The sequence below is a fragment of the Mauremys mutica genome, chromosome 2, assembly GCF_020497125.1.
Source record: "Mauremys mutica isolate MM-2020 ecotype Southern chromosome 2, ASM2049712v1, whole genome shotgun sequence".
NCBI lineage: Eukaryota > Metazoa > Chordata > Testudines > Geoemydidae > Mauremys > Mauremys mutica.
In genome coordinates this window covers 251,468,438-251,493,976 of record NC_059073.1, presented here as the reverse complement: position 1 = coordinate 251,493,976, position 25,539 = coordinate 251,468,438, and the positions used below count along the sequence as shown (strand labels likewise).

The window sequence follows — 25,539 nt, the reverse complement described above, 5'->3', positions numbered from 1 at the left end:
TACGATCTGAAATGTATATCAGATAAATTTAACTAATTTCTAGAGGAACTTTAAAAGAGGATATTTGTAAAAAGGTACCAATATTATGTATTAAATGAGTTTCACCAACAAGTTCTCATGTAGTAAATGTGTTCATAGTATATGAACATGCAGTATATTTTTATAACTTGGAGAATGACTTGCTTTAAACAAGTCTCAGGACTTCACATGCATATTTCCTTTTGCAATGTCCAGCTATTCTCCATTTGCAAAAGACAAATTTCCTGAAGAAGAATTTCTGCACTTCCAACCTATGTAAACAAAAATAGAACTTTTACATAGATTTAAAGGTATGTTCTAGCTCAATTAGAGGTAATGGGCTTGATGCAGGAATTAATGGGTGATCTTCAGTAGTATGTTTTATGGAGGCAGGAAGACTAGATGATCGTAATGGTCTCTTCGGGCCTAAAAATCTATGAATGCCAGAGAGTATACTACTACTACTAACTTGGTTTCTGGAAACTTCAAAGCAACATAAAAACAGCTGATCCTCACAATACCCCTCTAAACACTATAAGGGGTAAGTAACCATTATAGTCAGAGCAGGTCAAACTATTCATTGCAAACTTCTTATTCAGTGAGTTTAGTCCTTTTTTTCTGTTCACCAATTTTCTGTCAACAGGTCCCAATTTTTACTAATTAATTTGCCTGTTCAGAATTGTTTGGCTAGTTGATAAGACTATATTCGAGCTATTGATGGTTTGCATAGTATTTGTACTGAGTATTGTGTTGATTATTTGATATTTGGAATTTGCTTCTTTACTGGTCATCTAAGTCAGGTAGTATTGTTTTTGTTCCTTGACAGGATAGTCTTGACTTTATAAACTACTTCCACTCAAAATATATTTCATTTTGTTGGGAAACTTAATTTGTTTCTTAGTTAAACAAATCTTGGGGATGGGCCAGATACCCATTTTCCACCAACATTCATGCAATCATAATTTTACATGTTCAAATGTATTCAAGAAAGCAAACAAAAATAGGATGCTAACATATTTAAATCAAAATTTTGATTCAGAATTCACAAAAAATGCTTTTTTCACATTTTGCCTCGTTCTTATCCTCATTTTACAAATATAGAAAATGAGGGTCAGAGAAGTTAAAGATTTTTTTACATTTGAGTGATGTTTAAGGAATAGCTAGCATGGATTTGTCAAGAACAAATCATGCCAAACCAACCAAATTTCCTTCTATGACAGGGTAGCTGGCCTAGTGGATGGGGGGAAGCAGTGAATGTGATATATCTTGATTTTAGTAAGGCTTTTGACACAGTCCCACTTGACATTCTCATAAGCAAACAACTACAAACTACTAAAAGATGAAACTACTATAAGGTGGGTGTACAACTGGTTGAAAGACCATACTCAGAGAGTAGTTCTTTGAGTAGACACATCCATGTATTCCATGCAAGTGTTTGTATAGGCCAGCACACTGAAGTTGGAGAACTTTGTCTAGCAGTACCTGTAATATTCATCACCAAGTTATATATCTACCAGCGTTCATCACTAAGCCACATTCACCCCAGATGAGCAGCGTCTTCACATGTTGTATACCAGGCTGTTTGTCTTTTTACCTGGATAAGACTAAATCTTTCCATTCTTCATCTCGTCTGTTTCATATGCGGACTAAGTTAAGGGGTAAGAGATCTCTTCGCAGATGATCTCCCAGTGAATAACTTCCGGGAACATGACAGCATATGAAGTAGCTCAGACTACTGCTCCTCAAAGGGTACGAGCTCATTCCACAAGGGCCCTGGCAACGTTGATGGCATTTCTGATTGACATCCCTATATTTGCTGGGCTGTCACTTGATCCTCTGTACATACATTTACAAACCACTATGCCATTACTACTGCATCCAGATCAGATGCAAACTTTGGGAAGGCAATCCTTCAGTCTTTGTTCAAATAGTCTCTGTAAGGTGCACAGTCGTGCAGCTGCCTATTAAGCGCTGCACATGCACTCAGGGCTGTGGCGGGGAGAGACATCTTTCCCCGCCAGCCCAGCCCCAGACCTCCTGCGGCCAGGGGAGAGGTGCCTATCCTGCAGTCCCCAGCCCAGCCCCAGACCTGCCACAGCTGGGAGAGAGGCACCCCTCCCCCGGCCCCAACCCAGCCCTGGCCCAGATTTGCCCTGGCCGGGGGAGAGGTGCCCCAACCCAGCCTAGCCTGGACCTGTTGTGGCCGGGGGAGAGGCACCTATCCCACAGCTCCAGCCCCAGAGCTGCCATGGCAGGGAGAGGCGCCTCTCCCCCGCCAAGCCCAGGTGCTGGTGCGGGGAGAGAGAGTGAGCTGGGGGGAGTCCTCTCTCTCCCCACCATAGCCTTGGGGTAGCCTGCACCCCAGAGCCCTCACCCCCCCACCTCAGCCCTCTGCCCCAGCCCTGAGCCCCCCAGTACCCCCCCACCCCTCTGCCCCAGCCCTGAGCCCCCTCCCACACTCCAAAACCCTCGGCCCCACCACCACCACATGAATTTTGTTATGTGCACCAATATGGAGGTGACGTGTCACACATCACCTCCATATTGATGCACATAACAAATTTCATTTTGCACATGGGTGGGAAAAATTAGAGGGAACACAGACTCTGAGCCCCACCTCCTGCAAGTACTACATGGAATACACAACTACACCTACTCGAAGAATAAAAAAGCGTTTATTTACCTGTGTTGTAACTGTTGTTCTTCGAGATGTGATGCCGATGTGTATTCCACAACTCATCCTCCATCCTCTCTCCATTGGAGTCTGTGCTCGTGATGTTTGGTGCAAGGGAACTGGGGAGGGAGGGGGGACAGTGTCAGAGCGGCGCCACTCTTATAAAGCCAGGGGAGGGACAAGGGCTACAGTGCACTAGCACCGCCCCTATGGATACTGCTAGGCTAAGCTATCTGGTTTCAGTACACTGGGTGCGCGCACACCTACATGAAAAACACATCTGCATCACATCTTGAACAACTGTTACAATACAGATAAGTAACTATTTTTTATCAATGGTTTTCTGTCAAACTGGGAGGACATATCTAGTGGGTCCATTACTAGTCAATATTTTTATTAATGACCTATGAGGAAAGATATTAATAAAATCTGGCATGTTGGTTCTGAGAAAGAAAGAATGAGAGGGGACCTGATAACAGTCTCGAATATGTTAAGGGCTGTTATAAAGAGGATGGTGATCAGTTGTTCTCTGTGTCCACTGAAGGTAGGACAAGAAGTAATTGGCTTAATCTGAAGCAAGGGAGATTTAGGTTAGATATTAGGAAAAACTTTCTCACTACCAGAGTAGTTAAGATCTGGAATAGGGTTTGAATGGAGGTTGTGGAATGCCCACCATCAGGTTTTTAAGACTAAATTGGACATAATACCTCTAGACTTAGTTCTGTCACAGCACAAGGGGCTGGACTTGATAACTTCTCAAGGTCACTTTCAGCCCTATATTTCAATGATTCTATGATACAGGTAATGAAATACGTGGCCTGATGTTCAAAGGTGCTAGACACCCACAGCTCTCACTGAAAATCAGGACTCTCTTATTTTGGTTCCTTAATATGGAAGCATTTGAAAACTTTGCCCTAAGTGACTTGCCTGAATCCAGATGGGTGAGGTAATATCTTTTAGTGGACCAATTTCTGCTGGGGTAAGAGGCAAGCTTCCTTCTGCAGAGCTCTGTGTAAGCTCGAAAGCTTCTCTCTCTCACCAGCAGCAGTTGGTCCAATAAAAGATATTAACTCACCCACCTTGTCTCTCTAATATCCTGGGACCAGCATGGCTACAACAACATTGCCCGAGGCCACACAGCTCTTGACTTCCAGTGCCATATGCAGTCCACTAAGTCAGGCCTTGCTAGCTCCAAGTAATCACTGGTTCATGAGAAGTTTAGGTGTGCCCACATGAATGTGATTTTTCCCAGACTTTATCTGCCCCCCTGTAACTAGGGGTATGTGTACTGACATTTACCAGTGTCCTGGTTTGTAAAGCACTTTCTTGTAAATGTCATGAAAAGCCAAATAAAACAATTGTTTAAGAAACCTGGAATTAACCCTCTGGCAAAGCTTGGGCTATGGTGAATGACTGACATTGATGCCCGTATTGCACCACAAACTGAAAAAGGAGAAGATGTAGCAAAATGACACTGAAAAGTACCTTTTGCATTTTACATATGTTTACCCTAGAACAGCAATAAAAAAACCAAGTCCTGGAAATTTCTTCAAATAATAACTGGCTGGGATTAATGGCCTGAGTTTGTCAACTCTTTCCAGTCAATTGTTGATACCCAGGAATTCTCTGGACAAATATCCTATCTGTTCACAAGAATGGAGCAGATAGGCTCATTAGAGGAAAATCCCTATAATGCACACAGATGCCATAGATCCAAAACACAGGGACTATCACATTTTTGGATCACTATCAATAGCAGCATATCTGGTATATGTCAGCCCATAATTTAAGTGTATTAATTACTTGTATTTATTAGAGTCTGCTAAATTCTTAAAGGGAAAGTGTAAAGTCACCCCAGAGAGGAATCATTGTGTTCCTCTTGTAATGAATGTGTCATTTTGGTTAGAGTAGCTTTAAGTGATGTTTGTGGCTCTCATAAGCATAGTGAACATTGTACTGTAACTGAGAGTGTTGTAAGAGTGAAATAGGGATGGGAAAAACAAAATGGTAATCGTAGTTTCGTGCTTTTCCTCCTGTGGTAAGTAAAGTTTTTTCAATATATATGTTATGATATACATGTTCTGGTGACTCATAAGATATCGACCACAGAAATTTCACCCTTAGTCTAAGGAGTATGTTTTTGGCACTGATCTAGCACTGAGTGTAGAAAATCCTGGAACCAGTGTATTTTCAGTCCCTGAATCTTCAGTGATGCGAGATTCTGCATTTTTAACTATACTGAATCCAGCTGCTATTAGTAAAGAGAGTAACTAGCTTGTACGTAGGTATGTTTGTTTTAATTCTCCTTGCTTGTGTTTCAGGCTAAGCTATGTGAATCATGCAGAGGATCTGGCCTCCAAACTACTTCAGTGTTTCCCAAAGAACAGATTGTCAGCACAGGCAGCCCTGAACCACGAATATTTCAGTGATCTGCCCCCACGGCTATGGGAGCTAACTGACAGTGAGTATGACAAAACCTCTGAGCTGAATAAAAGCAAGGAAATCAGTATATAGATATATATATTTGAGCGAAATTCTGTAGTTCAAATTGCATAGTTTGCTTGACACAGGAAAAAATGGATTCTCCTTTGCTATCTCTACTCTGCAGTCTGCAGCTAGCTATCTTTGTATTTGATTATGTGTGCAGCCAAGAGAATTATCTGAATTGTCATAAAGCAAAAGGAAAAAAATACAATTTACATATTTAGTGCTTTTCACATCATAACATACAGTACTTTTTAACTAGCTGCAGCACACAGGATAAAAATCCAGCAATGTTTGATTCTCAGACACTGTATCTGTTATAACAATAACGCTTTAAAAAGACTTGGCATTCAGAAGACTGAGGAACACAAAGTAGACAATTGGTTAATTTGCTGAATTGAAATGTATGAGAAGAAAACTTCATTTTATTAGCTGAGAATGCTTTCAGTATTCACACACAGCTCTTTTGTTTCTCCTATTAAACAAAATGCATTCCAGTTGTCTTGGCAAAAATGTTCCATCCAGCACAAATGCTGTCAATTGCTTTTTAAATATTTCTGAAGTACTTATACCACAGATTTCCTTATCTTTTTCCAGAATGCTAAATGTCACCACTATGAATTCTGGCAAACCCATGCTTACAATACATAAGGGCATTTTTGATGCAGAGACTGTTTTGTAACCATAAATAGGTTTCATATGGGAATCTTACTTGTGATTTTTATTTAAATCAATTCTTGCACTCTAACCATAGCAGTTGTTTTCAGTTTTCAAACACAAGTACCTTAATAGAAGATCCAAATCCAATATCCAGAGACTTAAATCATCATGTGGCCATGTAACAATGGCATTTATGTGCCTATGTAAAGTGATTTGAGCAATAAAATGTGAGATTTGGACATTAATGTTTGAAAAACTGGGCTCAGGATGCAAATATTAGTCAACAGTAGATTTTTTTGTTTACTTCACTTTTAGTAAGTCAACTTTCCCTCTTCCAAATTTGTAGTAGTTCTGTCTGTAACAGGGTCTCATGTTGAGGCAGTTCTGTAAACTGGCACTCAAGGTACCTTGCTCCCTGCTTTTGGGACTAACCCTCATTTTGGAGAATGCAGAGATAAAAATCCTTGTCACTAATTAGAGGTTATATTATCCAATTCACCTGCAGTGCTAATAGATGTTCAGTTCCTCTGTTAACACTAGATCCAGGACTCTCACCCTCCTACCCAGACACCAGCCCTCTTTCCAATGCACCCATTCTTAAGCTAATGAGGCTGTAAGAAAGTCTGTCTTTGCTGAAAGTATGATGCAAAGAGATTCATTAGTTCATGGCTAATCAAACATCAAACATGCCAGTTTAGTTATCCCCTTCCCACTAAATGGAAAACAAAAATCAATCTGCATTGGTGACATCTCAATCCTGTCTGACTGTACAATTTAGTCTATCCAGGATTTTGATAGTCTATGAATTCTGAATTCTGTAGTAGTACTTTTCTGTTAATATGGATTTATTACCCACTTGCCACTTAGTTTATCAGTCAGTGGTTAAATCCAGTTCTATCAGTGAAGTAAATGCCTACACATTATCACTCTGCAGCAGGCTGCCAACAGAGACAGTCTTGTCCTAGTCATTAACAAGCACAATGTATGCAGAACACCAGAGGGGAATTAAAACCACAAAAAATACCTCAGGGTGGTATTTTTAATATGAGAATTTAATTTGTAATTTCACAGATTAAGAATTTTGGCTGCATTAATCCTTTTATCAGCTCACAGCAGGTTATTTGCAGAAGCATAACCATAAGGCGATATTCATTGGCAGAAACACGTCTTTGCATAACGTTAAACATCAGGAGCAGTGAAACCTTTTGAAGGGGGAGAATAAAGATGAAAAATCATTATATTTTAAAGCAAGGTTCTGTTAAATGCCTCCAGTAAAATTTTTGAGTTACAGATATACTCTTTCTGTGTCTAGTAGATAATCATTATGAACCATAAATCCAGATGCAAGAAAAGACAATCCGAGTATCAAATACTACAATCATTTCTATTTAGTACAACTTGGATATACTTGTAAACATATTTACAAAACACAGAAGTCAAATACTTTGGAGACTTTGGAAAATGTTTACTTTGTAGTGAAATGACTAGTTTTGGTGACTTCATTTGTCTGAGTTAATACTTTATCCAGGTGTCTGGACAGGTTTCCTATTTATACTTTATTTTAGTTTAAATTTTTGGATAAATGCAACAGTATTTAGCACACAATACAGTCAACAGCCTTGCAATCAAAACACACCACAAGGCCATTTTCAGAGTCTATTTTACAGATGGTCCTCTTCATGGAACATACATTATACTGCAAAGTCCACATGCAAAATTGAAATCTTTAACATAAAAAGTCTGTGGACAATCACAATTGTGTGAGAGGGGAAAGGAATCCCTACCATTAGAAGGAATTTTGACGGAAACACTTTTCCATCAGAAATTGGAGTTTCATCTGAATCAAAACATTATGTGGAAAAGTGTAGATTTCAATGAACTTTTTATAGAATAAGTGTCAACAAATCATATCAACATTTTAACTTTTATGATATAATTTTAACATATAATTTATACTGTATTGTAATGTTTTGCTATAACTGAAACAAACCATTTTGACGTTTTTTGAAATGAAATGATTCAACATTATTTAAATGAAATATTATAATGTTTTGAAATGTGAACTTTTTGGAATTAACATTCTGTGAGAAATGTTGAAATTTTGACTTTTTGTTCTGATTCAGTTTTGATATGAATGATATATAATGAAAAAAGTTGATATGTTGGAATTGCCCATGGGATGGGAATTCTATTTTCCAACTAACTCTACCTAACCTACACTGCAATCTTCACTTTCAGTGTATAAAATTTCAAAAAAGACATAGGAATAGTGAATCTTATAATGCTGTTTCAAAATTAATGCAAAAAGGGAATAATTCAGCTCACTAGAAGTGTAAAGAACAAATGAATTTGAACAATGATGCTTTGAGACCAACCTAATCATTCCACACTGGAATACTGAAATACAGTACAATACCTGAGATCACACAGTCTTCCAAGAATCCCAGACTTTAGCTGTAATATAGAAACTAAATACTTATACTAACTATGCCAGATTTCATTTTCCATAAAAAAGTAATTTCCCTCACTCTTTCCTACTTAAATAAGCTCATAAGCATTTCCATGCATAAATATGTGCAAGTAATTTGTAACACACTTTCCGATTTTAAAAAAGACCACAGAAATACCCAAAATAAATTTTAGTATGAGTACAGTTCAACAGAGATAATAATTACAAGACTATGTATTATAATATTGGAATACAGTCTCCATAAAATAAATACAGTAGCTGAATCTTTTAAATGCACAAAAATAATGTGATGACCCTAACACCTATTAGCTGCACTAGTATCTGTTGGACAAAAAAAAAAGATGAAGGTTTTTAGTGACTATAAAGACTCACCATTTTATTTAATTTTATACAACCAAATGTAATATAACCTCTAAATGTGCACCTGTAATTTTGTTCTCTCAATCTCACAGGGGCACATAAGAGATTTTTCTTATGCCTATCAGCCTGATACACAGGTGCTAATGGTTGCAAAAAAGAAAAAATCCAGTCTGAGGGATTCTAATTGGAACTAGGTTTCTTGAACATGATTGCGAACCCTTCACCATTTGTATTTTGACATTCATCATTAATATTATCATGGCCATTAATAATTAGTTCCATACACAAACTTTCCTGCCATCGCCTTGCAATTTTGATACAGTTTTTTTCCAGTGACTCAGCTACAGATCTGATAGACTCAACCTGCATTATGTAGAGAAATTTGGTTTGCTTTTAAATATTCACTGGATATTTTTTAAACCACTTTTAATGGTCTCTAACACTGTGGTTCTGTTCTGTTCTTTTGCAATGGAGGGAAGGCAAATGCAGAGGCTCATTCCACAGGCAACAGAGTTTTGAAGCTGGAAGACATGAAGTCAAATTATTGAATGTCCTGTCTTATTTTTAGAAATTCTGGTAACATTTCTAAAGGTTACACAGGAGAAACTTCAAAAGTAATAGGAAAAACTGAATCACAGATGGGAGCAAAGTGAGCAAAAACAAAAAAACAAAATCTGAAAACACAACTCTTTACAAGATGTCTGACAACGCTGTATGCTCACATAACAACCTCCCCCATAAACAACCCTACTTCCTTCCCACTGAAGATTTTTAAAAATAATTTAGAAGTAGCACTATGCTTATTCCTTATTTCAATGTCTGCCACAGTAGTTAGCTGAATCTTTTTAAAGCAATACATTTATCATAAAATAAAATAATTAAGATTCTCAATTGTCACTTTTTCCACAGTGTCTTCTATTTTTACGGTACCGAATGTAAGGTTACAACTAGAGGTTGGAGAAAGCATGAGAGTCTTTGGGAAAAACAATAGTTATGGGAAAGGTCTATCAAACAGCAAGCACTGAGGAGAATACTTAGACTCACTATGGAGAATGCAGGTAAGAATGCTTATCAGAAAGAATTTCTTTGAATACATCATTGGATTAAATTGTGCTCTAGAGGTGAAAAAAAAACAATTAAAAAAAAAAAAGGAATTACGTGCATGTGTGTAAATCTGAGGTTGGATTTTGCATGAGTAAGATAGTTGTAAGTCCCAGGCACAGTGAAGAGGTGGGCTGAAATATTGTGACTGACATGTTGGGAATTTTGCAGAAGCCAATAGGAAACTCCTTGCTGATATAGCCGACAGTGGTCATTACAAGCTGGTACCTAGAGGGAGTAACTGACTTCCGGTGAGGTATTGATGAAAGTAGGCATTTCACGTCGCTTTTGCTATTAGATATGGGTTGAGAGACTAGTGATGAGTTCAATAAGACTAAGAGTCCTATCCGGAGTTTACCACCATGACAAATGGAGGGCCAATGCCCTTGATGGAGGGAATGATCTTGGTTGGCTCCTATAAATAAATCTCCTTTTCTACCATCATCACTTTGGTCTTGTGTGGATTCAGTTTGAGCCCACAGCTCTTCAATCATAAGATCTAAAACATATTTCAATGTGGAAATACTGCTTGTTATGGCATCAGACTTTCTAACAGCATTGTGGAGACCTGTATGTTTCTGGGCCGTAGGGGATGTCTTCCAAGTTAAAATAGGTGGATGCCTGTTATATATTTTGTATGGACCTACTAATTACTTTTTGTCTATTTGCATTATTACTACAGTATAGGCTTAGCAGGGCTTTCCTCCCTTTGACGCACACTCTTTTAGACCACCAACGTCCCCTTTTCCACCCACACCTCCTAGGATGTCTTTTGTGCCTGTAATATCTAAATAGAGTTAGACGTCTTTTTTTCATAGCGACATCTGGGATGTATCATCAGGAGTGTTGTAAGCAAGACATGAGAAGTAATTCTTCCACTCTAGTCCACACTGATAAGGCCTCAACTGGAGTAGTATGTCCAGTTCTGGGTGCCACATTTCAGGAAAGATGTGGACAAATAGGAGAAAGTCAGGAGGAGAGCAACAAAAATTATTAAATGTCTAGAAAACATGACCTGTGAGGAAAGATTGGAAAAACTGGATTTGTTTAGTCTGGAGAAGAGAAGACTAAGAGACATGTAACAGTTTCCAAGTACATAAAAGATTGTTACAAAGAGGAGGGTGAAAAATTGTTCCCCTTAACCTCTGAGGATAGGGCAAGAAGCAATGGGGCTTAAACTGCAGCAAGGGGAGGTTTAGGTGGATATTAGGAAAAACTTCCTAACTGACAGAGTGGCTAAACACTGGAACAAATTGCCTAGGGAGATTGTGGAATCTCCATCACTGGAGGTTTTTAAGAACACAACACCTGTCAGGGATGGTCTAGTTATTATTTAGTCCTGTCTTGAGTGCAGGGAACTGGATTAGATGAACTATTGAAGTCCCTTCTAGTCCTACAGTTCTTTGATTTTATTATCAGCACAATTTAGGCAACAATTACACTTATTTTCTTACTAATTTATGGAGCACCCAAAGCATATCTCATATTGGCCTTATGTCACTTCAAATTTAGTCCATTGTTTAAAAGAATTGTCTTTTGAAAGAGGCACTTTTCTGTTTGCAGGTTAAAATATATTTTACTGTTTAATGTTGTTGACATCAACAAATTAGCAAGGAGCTATGAGAAGTGAGGTAAACTGTAATGTTACTGTATTGCCCACTATAAAATTAGCCTAATGGATATTATCTCATATTCATACTGTTAATATTCTTTGTGAAAAATAAATAAATTTTGTTAGCTATGTGTATATGTTGCATTATCAGATATACACCCCAAATAAATTCTAACTACAGTCTCTACCATTATAAAATTACATTCAATTCTATTTTTTAAAAACCTGTAAAGTTAAGGGCGTGGTTTCCAGGGTGAACAGTGACTGTTAAAAACTGACGCAATCAGATTTCAGTTCTTGGCAATCTGTCCCAGTTATTGCACATGTTTTTCTCCAGCAAAGCATTTAAGACTTTCTAATGTCAGAAATGAGACTGCCTCAGAGCAGTCTGTTTACATCTTTATTGACAAGCTAAAGCCCTACTTTTTTCCTGGAGCTGTGCCTCTGCAGACATTCTTCAGCCTTGCCTGTTTCAACATGATACATCACCCATCTAAAATAAATGTAGAATGTCCCCATCTGTGGTGAATACCTTTTGTTTGGAAGCTTATGTACAGAATCTCATTTCTGTTGCCTCCAAACAAGAATTTGCACAGAATTTGCAATATAAGTTCATATGTGAAAGTAAGCTGTTAAAATAATGGAAAGAAGGATATTTTGCTCATTCTTCAATACCTATATGAACAGAATTAGGTTGTTTCTTTTTCTAGGGCTGTATTTGGCCCATTGTATCTGTTTTGGTATGGAAAAAGAAAGAGCCTGTATATATATATATGTGTGTGTGTATGTATGTGTGTGTGTGTATATGTGTGTGTATATGTGTGTGTATATGTATATATATATATATATATATATATATATATATATATAAAGATTAAGTTGCTACTCCAGAACAATATCTTACATAAGTTCAGAACAGCATCTTTCATTCCATAGGATCTCAATGCACTTTCAAATTGATTATTATTTAATTGTATTGTAGTAGCACTTTTGGGTCCCAATCATGGATCAGACCCCTGTCGCTGTACAAACACAGAACAAAAGGATGGCCCATTTCCTAGAGAGTTTACAATCTAAGTATAATACAAGGCACAACAGGTGAACAGAGCCAACCGGGAGCAAATGGTAACAAGGCAAAATTGCCCTAATCCCTGGGCTATAGGATAGGCTGGATGGATATAAAAAAAGTGACTCTCTAGACCAGTAATTGGGCCCTCAGTTGGGAAGACTGAGACCCAAGTTTATGGCCCTGTTCCAATGACTCTTGAACAATATCCCTGACATGTGCATATACATGCTGGTTTTCAAAAGTCTGAGGTAGGTATGTACAAAAGCCATGCACACTTTTGAAAATGTGGGTGTAAATTAGTTTGTTGGCAGCACATCTCATGAATGAATCTGAAAATCTTAAGATTCAGATTGAGATCTTCTGACACTGACCTGCTCTGTAACCCTGGGAAACACATTTAACCTATTTGTGCCTTCAATTCTCCATCTCTAAAATGCAGATAATAGTTCTAGCCTACCTTTCCCATAGGGCTCTTGCAAGAATTGAGTAGGCTAGTGTCTGCACAGTTGTCTGAAAATATAGAAGGGCTATGTAAGTAGTATTATTAGGAGCACAGAGGAGTAGAAAGCAGCACTGTGAAGGAATAGTAAATGTCTCTCCTTGTCTCCAGATCTACTTTCTTCCATAGACCCTGGAGCAGAATTGAGGTTCTTCTTCGAGTGATTGCTCCAATGCATTCCAGTTAGGTGTGCGCGCCGCGCATGCACGGCTTCTCTGGAACTTTTTTACCCTAGCTACTCCGGCGGGCCGGCTGGCGCCCCCTGGAGTGGCGCCGCTATGGCGCTGGTTATATACCCCAGCCGGCCCGTCCGCTCCTCAGTTCCTTCTTACCGCCCGTGACGGCAGTTGGAACTGTGGAGTGCTAAACAGTTCTCCACGTCCCTAGCTTTCTCTCTTCTTCATCGTTGTATATAGTTACCATAGTTAGTTGTAGTTATTTAGTTAGTATAGTTAGTGTTAGATAGATAAGGTAAAAAGGGGGTTTTTCCCCTTTTTTGCCTTAGCCGGTGCGGGCTCATGCCCAAAGCACCGGGCTTTAAACCCTGTACGGGGTGCCAGAGACCGATGCCCGTGGGAGACCCGCACGACGCCTGTCTCCGCTGCTTGGGCGAAGGGCACCGAACAGACAAGTGCCCGATCTGCTCGAAGTTCAAACCGCGGACCCGCAAGGATCGAGATACCCGCCTAAAGCAGATCCTCATGGAGGCGTCTCTTCAACCAGCGGCACCGCCCGCACCGGTCCCGCGGCCTCCTCCCGTGCAGGACACACCGCCGGCACCGAGTCGCTCCACGTCTGCGGCACCGCCGGCGAAGAAGGCGGTGACGAAGTCTCGGCACCGCTCGCTTTCGCCCGCCAGGAAACAGAGACTGGCGAAGGCTCTGGCTCAGGCTCGCATAGAGGACTCTGCCAAAGCGACTCCGCAGCCTGCAGCCCCCGTGGTGCCTCTGCACAAGCCGTGCACCGCACCGGTGACTCCGGCGCCGCAAGGGCCATCGAGTCCGGCGCCGCCACGCTCCCCGGTGCCGTCCGTGGTCGAGCCTCGGCCGCCGTCAACGCCGGAGACATTCGCCTCCGCGCGAGAGCTGATACAGCTCCTAGAGGCTGCAGGCCTCCGGCCCCCGGCACCGCCGGTGCGGGCTGTTGTGTCCAAGGGAAAACCGGCCGCAATGATCTGGCCACCATCCCTGGAATCACGGCGTGGACGTCGTACACGGTCCCGGTCTCGTTCCCGCACCGTCGACAGGTCCCCGTCCCGCCGATCGCGATCCCGGCACCGCTCTCCATCGCGGCACCGATCGCAGTCTGCTCGTCGGTCGCAGTCCCGGTACCGCTCCTCTTCGCGGCACCGGTCGTACTCCCGGCGTCGCACCAGATCCAAGTCGCCACCGCATCGGCACCGACGGTCTCTGTCACGGCACCGTTCCCGGCGCCGCGACTCCCGCGGACGCTCCAGACGTCGCAGCTCGCGCTCTCGGTCGAGCTCCCGGCACCGATCGAGCTCCCGGCACCGCGATGACCGTGGTCATTCCCGGCACCGGAGATCTTACTCCCAGTCGAGCTCCCGGCATCGGTTGAGCTCCCGGCACCACTCCAGCCCCCGGCACCGGTCGAGCTCCCGGTGCCGGTCGAGCTCCCGGCACCGTGGAGAGAGTCATGCGAGGTCGCCTTCCCGGCACCGAGTGGAAGGGCATCCCGCTGCGGTATGCCCTGGAATCTCCTCGGCACCTCCCTGGCCTTCTCGCCCTGAGTCGGTCGCCTCCGGCGCAGAAGCCTATGGGCTCCCGCCTCCGACGCCACCAGCCCAGCCTCGCGGTGCGCAGCAGTGGGGATTTTGGGTGCCATGGGCCCAATATGAGTCGGACGGTGTGCCCTTTCTGCCGGGGCCTCCAGGGGCCCAGCGCAGAGTCCCAGAGGCGTCGATATCTCGACCACCGCCATCACCACTACCAGCTATTCCGGTGGAGTCAGAGGGCCCCTCCGAACCCCCAGCGCACCACGCAGTGGACCCCTCGTCGGCCGAGGTCGTCCAGGAGTTATCCTCCGCATCCTCACCCGATGAGGCGGTGGCCGGCGCGGCGTCAAAGGAGCCGCCCCCCGTTGATGCGAAGGCGCATCAGGACCTGCTCCGCCGTGTGGCGACGGCTATGGCCCTCCCTGTGGAGGAGGTAAAGGAGGACGAGGACCCCATCACAAACGTGGTGGGGTCAGACATGCCAGTACGGGTTGCGTTACCTTTTGTGCGCACAGTCCAAAGGAACGCCACCACTATTTGGCAAACGCCCGCATCTGTGCCTCCCACAGCCCGTGGCGTCGAAAGAAAGTACTCAGTCCCTCCCACGGGCTATGAGTACTTGTATGTGCATCCGGCTCCGGACTCCCTAGTTGTACAGTCCGTCAATGATAGAGAGCGAAACGGCCAGCCGGCCCCTGCTCCAAAGTCAAAGGACGCACGACGGATGGACCTGCTCGGCCGAAAGGTCTATTCTGCGGGGGGTCTGCAGATGAGGATTGGTAACCAGCTGGTCCTCCTGGCCAGATACGTGTTTGACATACTCACGTCTCTGGACAAGTTCTCTGACCTCCTGCCGTCGACATCCCGCCAGGACTTCACCACTATGTTGGAAGAAGGGAGGCGATCCTCTCGGTCCTCCATTACAGCCGCCCTCGACGTGGCGGACTCAGGGGCACGCACCTTAGCATCGGGGGTCACGATGCGGCGCATCGCCTGGCTCCAATCTTCTACCCTGCCTCCGGAAGTACAGTATACTCTCCAGGATTTGCCCTTTGACACCAAGGGGTTGTTCTCGGAGAAGACGGACTCGCGGATCCAGTCTCTAAAGGATGGCCGGGTGGCGATACGTACACTCGGTATGCATACGCCGGTGACGCAGCGCAGGCCATTCCGCCCACAGCCTTCCCGGTATCAGTCGCGGTACCGACCCTACCCGGCTCGGCGACCGGCCCAAAATCGCCGTCGCCCATCGGGCAACCGCCGAAACCAGGGCCAGGCCGCTTCCAAAGCCCCGCACGCGGCCAAGCAACCCTTTTGATGGGACGCACGAGGGCTGCACATCACTCTCCCCTCCGGATCCTTCCCGTTTATTTCACGACCGCCTCTCCCGCTTCTTCTCGGCGTGGTCCCGTGTGACGTCGGACAGCTGGGTACTCAGCACGGTCCACTCGGGATACCGTCTCCAGTTTGTTTCACCCCCTCCTTCCCACCCACCTTCCCTGTCCCTCTTCAGGGACCCCTCTCACGAGCAGGTCCTCATACAAGAGGTCCAGACTCTGTTGAGCGTGGGTGCCATCGAGGAGGTGCCTCCCTCCAGGCGGGGCAGGGGATTTTACTCCAGGTATTTCCTCATCCCCAAGGCGAAAGGCGGGCTACGTCCTATCCTGGACCTTCGCGGGCTGAACAGGTACCTGCTCAAGCCCAAGTTCCGCATGGTCACCTTGGGGACCATCATTCCCTCCCTGGATCCGGGAGACTGGTTTGCTGCCCTCGACATGAAGGACGCATACTTCCATGTCGCGATCTACCCCCCTCATCGGCGCTACCTTCGGTTTGTGGTCAACGACGCCCACTACCAGTTCGCCGTGTTGCCGTTCGGCCTATCGACCGCCCCCAGAGTGTTCACCAAATGCATGGCGGTCGTCGCCGCAGCCCTACGACGGAGTCAGATACATGTTTACCCGTATCTGGACGACTGGCTGATTCGAGGTCAGTCCCGACAACTGGTGGGGAATCAGCTGACAGAGATCCTGGCTCTCTTTCGGCGGCTCGGCCTTCTCATCAACGTCGACAAGTCCACTTTGATTCCGACACAGCGCGTCGAATTCATCGGCGCGGTCCTCGACTCCACGGTGGCCAGAGCCTCTCTCCCTCGAGCTCGGCACCAGACAATGGTCTCCCTCATCCGGGACCTCGTCAATTTCCCGACTACGACGGTGCGGGCATGCCTTCGCCTCCTAGGCCACATGGCATCATGTACGTATGTCACCGCGTATGCGCGGCTCCACCTCCGTCCGTTCCAGTCCTGGCTCGCGACGGTGTACCGCCCGCGTCGCGACTCCATCGACATGGTGGTCACGGTCAACAGGACGACCCTCGACTCCCTCCGCTGGTGGCTCGACCCGGAGGTCGTGTGCGCCGGAGTCCCGTTCCACCCTCCTCGGCCATCGGCAACGTTGACCACGGACGCCTCTGCGCTCGGATGGGGGGCTCACCTGGGGGACCTTCACACTCAAGGCCTCTGGTCAGCGCACGAGCTCGCACTCCACATCAATGTCCGCGAGCTCCGAGCGATCCGCCTCGCATGTCACACCTTTCGGTCCAACCTGCACGGCCGCTGTGTGACAGTGTTCACGGACAATACAACAGCAATGTTCTACGTGAACAAGCAGGGCGGAGCTCGCTCGTCCCCCCTCTGCAAGGAAGCGATCCTCCTGTGGGACTTCTGCGTGACCCACTCCATTCACCTGGAAGCGTCTTTTCTTCCGGGAGTGCAGAACACGCTGGCCGACCATCTCAGCAGGTCGTTTCTCTCCCACGAGTGGTCCCTTCGTCCCGACGTTGCACACTCGATCTTCCAGAGGTGGGGGTTTCCCCGGGTCGACCTCTTCGCCTCCAAGGCGAACAGGAAGTGTCTCCAGTTCTGCTCGTTCCGGGGTCACTCGCCGGGCTCTCTGTCGGACGCCTTCCTGTATCCCTGGGAGACTCACCTCCTCTACGCCTTCCCTCCGTTCCCGCTCGTACACAGAGTGCTCCAGAAGCTTCGGAGGGATCGAGCCACCGTCATACTCGTGGCTCCGGCCTGGCCGAGGCAGCATTGGTACACCCTGCTCCTCGAGCTCTCCGTTCGGGATCCCATCCCGCTCCCGTTATGGCCGGACCTCATCACGCAGGACTTCGGCAGGCTCCACCATCCGAACCTGCAGTCCCTCCATCTTACAGCCTGGTACCTGCGTGGTTGACCCACGCAGAGAGGGATTGTTCGGCGGCCGTGCAACAAGTCCTGTTGGAAAGCAGAAAGCCTTCCACTCGTTCCACCTACCTGGCGAAATGGAAGAGGTTCGCACTCTGGTGTGACCAACAGGGGCTCAACCCATTCGTGGTACCGGTCCCTACCATCCTGGACTACCTCTGCTACCTTAAGGAGCAAGGTTTGGCGGTTTCCTCCTTGAGGGTCCACCTCGCAGCAGTGTCCGCCTTTCGTCCATCGGTGGAGAGTCGCTCCGTCTTTTCCAATCCGATGGTCTCCCGCTTCCTGAAAGGCCTCGACCGCTTATACCCGCCGGTTCGACGTCCTGCCCCGACCTGGGACTTGAACCTCGTCCTGGCCAGACTCATGTGTCCACCATTCGAGCCTATGGCCACATGCTCTCTCCTTTACCTCTCCTGGAAGACGGCCTTCCTGGTTGCCATAACATCGGCAAGACGAGTATCGGAGCTCCGAGCGTTGACGGTGGGCCCGCCCTACACCGTCTTCCACGCAGATAAGGTGCAGCTTCGTCCTCACCCGGCCTTCCTGCCAAAGGTGGTCTCGGCTTTCCACCTTAATCAAGACATCTTTCTTCCGGTCTTCTTCCCGAAGCCCCATACCACGCCTCGGGAACAACAGCTCCACACCCTCGACGTCCGTCGAGCGCTTGCTTTTTACATCGAGCGGACGAAGCCCTTCCGGCGTTCCACACAGCTCTTCGTAGCAGTCGCCGATCGCATGAAAGGCGAGCCGGTCTCTTCCCAGCGCATCTCCTCCTGGGTAACGCAATGCATCCGGACATGCTACGAGCTGGCTCACGTGACGCCGTGACGCCTCACCGCTCACTCCACGAGAGCGCACGCCTCGTCTACCGCCTTCCTGGCCCATGTCCCTATCCAGGACATCTGCAGAGCGGCCACCTGGTCTTCGGTCCACACCTTCGCCTCCCACTACGCGTTGGTGCAGCAGTCTCGAGACGACGCAGCCTTCGGCTCAGCAGTTTTACACTCTGCCACGTCTCACTCCGACCCCACCGCCTAGGTAAGGCTTGGGAATCACCTAACTGGAATGCATTGGAGCAATCACTCGAAGAAGAAAAGACGGTTACTCACCTGTAGTAACTGTTGTTCTTCGAGATGTGTTGCTCCAATCCATTCCAGACCCGCCCTCCTTCCCCACTGTCGGAGTAGCCGGCAAGAAGGAACTGAGGAGCGGACGGGCCGGCTGGGGTATATAACCGGCGCCATAGCGGCGCCACTCCAGGGGGCGCCAGCCGGCCCGCCGGAGTAGCTAGGGTAAAAAAGTTCCGGAGAAGCCGTGCACGCGCGGCGCGCACACCTAACTGGAATGGATTGGAGCAACACATCTCGAAGAACAACAGTTACTACAGGTGAGTAACCGTCTTTTTTCAGGGTATCTAAACTGAGAAGAGGTGAAAGGGATTGAGATGTTTGAGAGATTTTTCTGCCACTGATGAAGCAAAATAAAAAGGAAATGAGCGCAAAGTAGACAGGAGTACAGATGTTTTTATGCTCATTCAGAGGTCTGTCTGTGTTTGCAGAGAGCCTGAAACAATCTCAGGTTTGAATTACCTTCTTTGTTTCAATGGGCACTGCCTTAGAAGCTAACGATGATCCTAAAATGTACAATATATAACATATTTCTCTGCTCATCAACCCTGTAAAAAGAAGAAATATTTTAAATCATTTGTCTCCCTAAAACTACTGAGTTATAACTAAGCAGGGTTGGTTCTGCCATTCAGCTTGATTTGTTACTGATGAATCTTGGCTTGTTTTCTTCTTTGAAGAGTGATAGAAAATGGCAAAGAAAAATGATGTAAAATTCCCCAGAATGCACAAATACCCCTCAAACCAGGCCCAGAAGCTTGATTGACTGACTTTGGGGGGAGGGGGAGAATGTGTTCTCCTTCTCCTCAGTGATTGCTCCCTTGGCTCCTCTCTGTACCCCTATCTCCACAGTTACTCTTCCTCAGAAATCTCCTGCTAACCATACCTGAGAAATTAATGCAAGGAACAGAGTTGTTAGCAGGGGTTGGGAAGGGATTTGCAGCATCCCAGAGAGGCACTGCTATCCTTGGAGTACAGCAGTGGTATTGCTGCCTGCCTGCTACATAGCTGCCAACAATCCCAAAACAATGGTGAGAAAGCAGTTTTTGAAAACCTAGGCTACCCCACCAGATATGAACTCCTGATATCTACAAATGTGATCTCCCTGTGGGCTAAGCTATGGCATTGCCATGAGCCCAAAGCAGGGAGTGGCACGTTGTCCCGCTGCTCCTGGGGCGCACTGGACAGACAGCATACATCCCCTGGAACACCAGCACAGTAAATCATCAAAGACCAACCTGAAGATTGTTCACTAATGAGGGGAAAATAGTAAATATCAAATAATGAGCTTCATATCAGTATTCCCCGGAGAAATTCTGCGCCAAACAATTAAAAATTCTGTGCACAATATTTTAAAAATCTTCAAAATTCTGCATATTTTAATTGTCAAAGTAACATAATATAATCACGTCAGTTTCCATTATTTTGGTAATTTATTTCAAAATACCTGTCAGCAAATATGTCTGTAACTATACAGACAACAAAAAAGATTCAGGAAATGTTTTTTGACCAATAGATTAAGCATATATTAATGCAGAACTCTAAGTAATAAGTCATTTAAGCTACAATACTGAAATGTATTTCCCGCACCTCTCAGAAGCAGTGCAAAGCCTTGGGGGAGTCAGGGGTAATGGAGGAGTGGAGGGAGAGAGAAGTAATTGCCGAGAAGGAGTCTGGGTGTGAACTTGGAGGGTTGTTGGGTGTGGGTGGGAGAAATATGGAACAGGGTGGGGTATTTTTGGGGGTGTGTGTGAGAGATTGTTAGGGAGTTGGAGAGCCTCTCTCATGCAGATCCTGACAGACCCTTAGCCTCTCCCATTCTGTCAGACACATCTGCCCCTGTCCCCATGTATCCCTGCACCCTCTCTCCCCCTCTCCCCATGTGTCCCTGCACCCCCCTCCCATTCAGCCCTGCCTCAGTGCTGTCACTTTCCGTTTTTTTTTAAAATGGGCAGTAAACATGTCAATATCTATAAAACAAAAATTGGTGGTTGCACACAGCTCTGCCTTTGCCAGTTTCTATGATAACCAGACTGGGCCACAAAAAACTCCAGAGCCATTTTTGCCCTTTGGTCAGTAAAAATTATGGCTAGAACTTGTTCCTCCAGTAAAGGGTAAATCAAATGGTAATTGAAAAGGCAAAACATTATCTGTTATCAAATTGTATGATATGTTCTCACATAGTAATTCATATCCTGAGTTCCGATTGGTTGGACAAAGACAAAGAGGTGTTTCTGACCAATTATTGTGTGCCTCCTAGAGCCACCAGGGACAATTTAATTCAGGATGGTAACGCCATATGCTTTTAAAGTATTTAACCTGTATTACCATAATGAGATCCCCCTGGCTTTATAAATCTCCTTGACAATTCACTGGAACAAAACAAAAAGTGGCCTTTATTTGTATTGCTTCTCCACAGGCACATGCATACAAGCAATCTTGAATTTCAATTGCAGGATGCTGAATTCTTTCTTCTATGTCCATTTAAGCTGGCAAGTGACATAAAAACACAGCCAATCAGAAAGGCTATATCCTCATTCAGGTCAGCTCAGCTGTGTGAAACAAAATAAAGCTTAATTGACAACAGTTCCTAATAGAATGGCAAAAACTGCTAATTGCTAAAAAAGTGTGATATCCAAAAACACAAATATGTTTTGTAAAAATGCTTCTCTCCAATCTAATAGCTTGTCGTTATGTCCGGTGATAAGTGTATTACAGATCAAGCCAAATATTTTCTTTTCCAATTTTTCTCCTCTCCTTAGCATTTACAAAATGTGTAAGATACCCTCTTCAGCACTGCTGTATAGGAACATCATTTTTGAAAGCTTTTCTTTAACTCGAGCTGTGGGGAAGCTATAGTCCAGCAGTGTATGAGTCAGTCTGTTTTGAAAAGTCTTTCTAATTCATCATCACCTTGCTTTTTTCTACCCTCTGTGTCCCATCACTGCTAAATCACCCTGGAAAGCTATTTTCTGTGGTTCTAATTCCTGTTCTGAGCAGCATCGGGAGATAAAACTATAGTAATTATTATGAAGTAGGGTCTTCATGAAAGGGAATTCCTGGGCTGAGTTACTTTACTAGCTAACTTGACTTGGATTCTGTAGTTGTTTATGTAATCAAAAGCTGAAAGCCCCACATAGAATGTTACCCTTCCCAGAATTTCTAAGTTCAATGTAAAACAAAGTCTTTGTAGAAAAAATAACACTGAAGTGTAACACCACAGTAGATGGAACCATTTTAAAGATAAAGGTGTTTTAGAGTTGGATTCAAATAGTTGTATAAAAGCACTCGTGTTGCACCAACTGAAAAGATGGAAGCCTACGTACTAAAGATGGGGGTGTTTAAAGTCCTAGTTTTTCTTGCATCTCTCACTACCAAATGATGTCTATACATCAATGTTGAGGGCCATTTTAATTATTTAACTAAAAATACTGGATTTGCATAAATTGTCTTTAGTGAAAGGGCTAATAAGATGCAGTTGTGTTGGGCAGCTGAAAGCAATTTGGGTTTGAGTCCAGTAATAGTACTAACTGGAACTGAAATTGTGGCATTAATTTTGTAAAACATTAAATTAGTAGTGAGTACACAAAGAGAACTGCAGGATCCTAGAGGTTTTTGTGGCTTTTTTTTTTTAACCATTTTTAATGCCATAATTTTAGAAGGTTAGTAACATAATGGTTTTATGGGGCTATTCATACTGTGTTTTAGTTAGCATCAAAGGATAAGGCCATCACGCTGATGGAAAACACCCTAAATGTTATGCACATAGCAATTTGTCCAGGAAAGCTACAGGATTGGACTATATTCTCATCTTGAAGCTGTTTTGTTCTAATTTGTGGAAAATGGAAGTTATAGACGAAACTCTGCCTTCAAGCCCACCATGCAAATACATCGAAGCAGGGGGTTGGACTAGATGATCTCTTGAGTTCCCTTCCAGCCCTGATATTCTATGATTCTATGAGACCAGTATGTCCAGCATGCATATGCTCAGAGGGTGAAATTCTCATCCATCATGTAGCAGGTCAGCACTAGGCTATCTTTCAGTCTCATGTAGGATTTGTGCTAGCCAGCTGCAGATGGAGCAGTGGCCAAGGGGACCTATATGCCACAGAAAGGCTTTCCATATCAGCCCCGTGTACTCAGTGGTACTTAAGCACATGCTTAAGTGCTTTCTGAATTGTGTCCGTAGTTAGTGTATTCTACTCTAACATGGATTTTGTTACTGCTGGTCATATTTACTACAAAAACCACTGGAGTACACAACTCCCTTGGATTTCGGAGATCAAATCCACATTTGGAGTTGGAAATGCACTGACATGAAATTATGCAAAGTGAGCCATTCACTTAAAGAACCCACTTAATAATCCACACTTGGTGGGAGCCTCTCACATGGTCTCATTGATCCATTCAAACACTGGACCCAGTGGGCCAATCAGGTCCATTCATGAAAGGCCAGGAAAGCACATACTCCTCTACGTGTAAGAAATAGACCCTGAGCAGAAGCAGCAGTTCAAATAAGATGGTCCAGAGGAGCAGCAAAGGTATAAGATAGGTATTCGTATGACATGTGGCACAGGTTGCTCAAAGTGGGCAAAAATGTTTTTATTTTTTTAAAGTCCTGAACTACAGTGGAAGAGGGGGCAGAAGAGATTTTTGGGGAAGAGAAGTTCTGATTAAAATAACATGAAAAGGGCTTCCCAAACTGTGGGCAGGATTCTGATGCAAGTGCTTAGTAGTAGTTCAAGATGCTTCTTTAAAGGGCCCACTGGGGTGGGGAAGGAGTTGAGGATGAAAGAAAAGGAGCAGTGAGGAAGACAGAATGGGAGACTGTGATCACACTTTGACTTGTTACCTAGAACACTTGCCATGACCAGCTTTTGAAATATCCCAGGCTAGAGTCTATAAATTCTGTATTGTGATTGTATATTCTGTATTATTCTTTTTTGGAACTTGTAGTTGCATATTTATAAGTGTATTTTTTGAGTTATATTGTTTCACAGTCAGGCCAGCTACACAGCCGCCAGATGAGGAAGGAAGTATCACTAATATTAAAGTTGAACCTGCATCAAGGGAAAATAGCATTTTTTTCTACCTTTGAATAGTCTGATGCTTATGTTTTAGTTCACTTCTGATAATTTACCCTTAAGCATTTTTAGCTGTAGTTTTAAGTAATTTTCAGTATATAGGATTCTAATTTAGCATCTCAGATAATGCAGTTAATCTCTGAAGATATTGATGGTATTTTCAGTAACACAAATGCTCAGCTAATGCTATTTATCCATCTTTTCATTTCATGTTTGTTTGTTCTTGAATTTGGGATACAGAAGATGAAATCTTGTTTGCCCCAAGTGCACTGTATTGTATTATTAATATTAGAATAGCAACCGATTCCCACTAGACGGTCTTTGTGGTCTGCTCATGCTCTAAGAAGTGTCTAGGCATAAAAGGCTGTTTGAGTTGAAGTGGGCTGATAGTCTGGGATGACATTTGAATGCATAGAGGACAATGTCTAAATGACAATGACTGGAAGAGAAGCAAAAGAAGCTCTAAACTATCCTATTCTCTCATAGACGGTCACCTCTCCTTTAGGATTATTTTGTCACATGATTCCTCAGTTAGGCTTTGTCTATGGGGAAAAAGTGGAACCACTGAAGGGGAGAAACTTAGGTTCCCAGACAAAGAAGAAGCTTCTAGTGCTGACACATGGCCTGTAACCTATAGAGACAGCAAATCTAATGAGAGCCATTGCCTGTAAGGCATAATTTGCAGTGTTCAGAATTAATAAAACATTTTACTTTTAGCAAAATCATAAAACAAAAATCTATTTCAGTAAACTCCTCAGAACAGTATGCACTGGGATGGTTTCTATGAATAAGTGGTTTCAAGAGATTTGTATCAATATTTCAGTTGCATAGTTTATGGTAGTAGACTGTGAAACAAAGAAACTAAAACCCCCCCGGGCCAAATTCTGTCCTTGGATAAGTACATGCAACACCCACCAAAGTTAATGGGAATTGAGTGTGCTCAGCTGTGGGCAGAATTGGGCCCATGAATGCAGTAATATTTTTAAGAGTCAATTGATCAAATTGCATGAATTTACGCTGCCCCATAATTTACAGTTTAGTCTGACTTCTGTTCCCATGGCTGCATGTCATTAAAATAATCTTAAAGGTCTCAGGGGAAAAAGCAGACAAATTCAGAATAAGAGATTAAAATCTCCAATACCTTGGCACAACAGAGGAGGCTAACACTGAAGCAGTATCATCTGATTCTTCATAAGTGGAGGTTTAAGACTTATAGTTCCATAATTTTGTGGTGGTGTTATAAACGACTAATGTTGTTTTAATACAATTTTGACGACATACATGTCTTGATATTTTTAAATTGTGGATTATCATTTTTCTGTAATGGTAGAGAGCTATTAATTATATACTATAATTGTTGCAAATATATCTGTTGACATAATTGCTATAAATGGGA

General features: G+C 44.2%; 1 protein-coding gene across 2 annotated transcripts in view; it reads left to right on the top strand.

Moving 5' to 3' along the window:
• CDK14 (cyclin dependent kinase 14) overlaps positions 1-25,539 on the top strand; it is a 543,410-nt gene that overhangs the window by 439,317 nt on the left and 78,554 nt on the right. For both annotated transcript variants that reach the window (XM_045003530.1, XM_045003531.1), the window contains 2 exons: positions 5,014-5,153; positions 9,576-9,724. In XM_045003530.1, coding sequence (XP_044859465.1) covers positions 5,014-5,153; positions 9,576-9,691 — 256 coding nt within the window. In that variant the 3' untranslated portion in view covers positions 9,692-9,724. The remainder of the gene's footprint in view (positions 1-5,013; positions 5,154-9,575; positions 9,725-25,539) is intronic.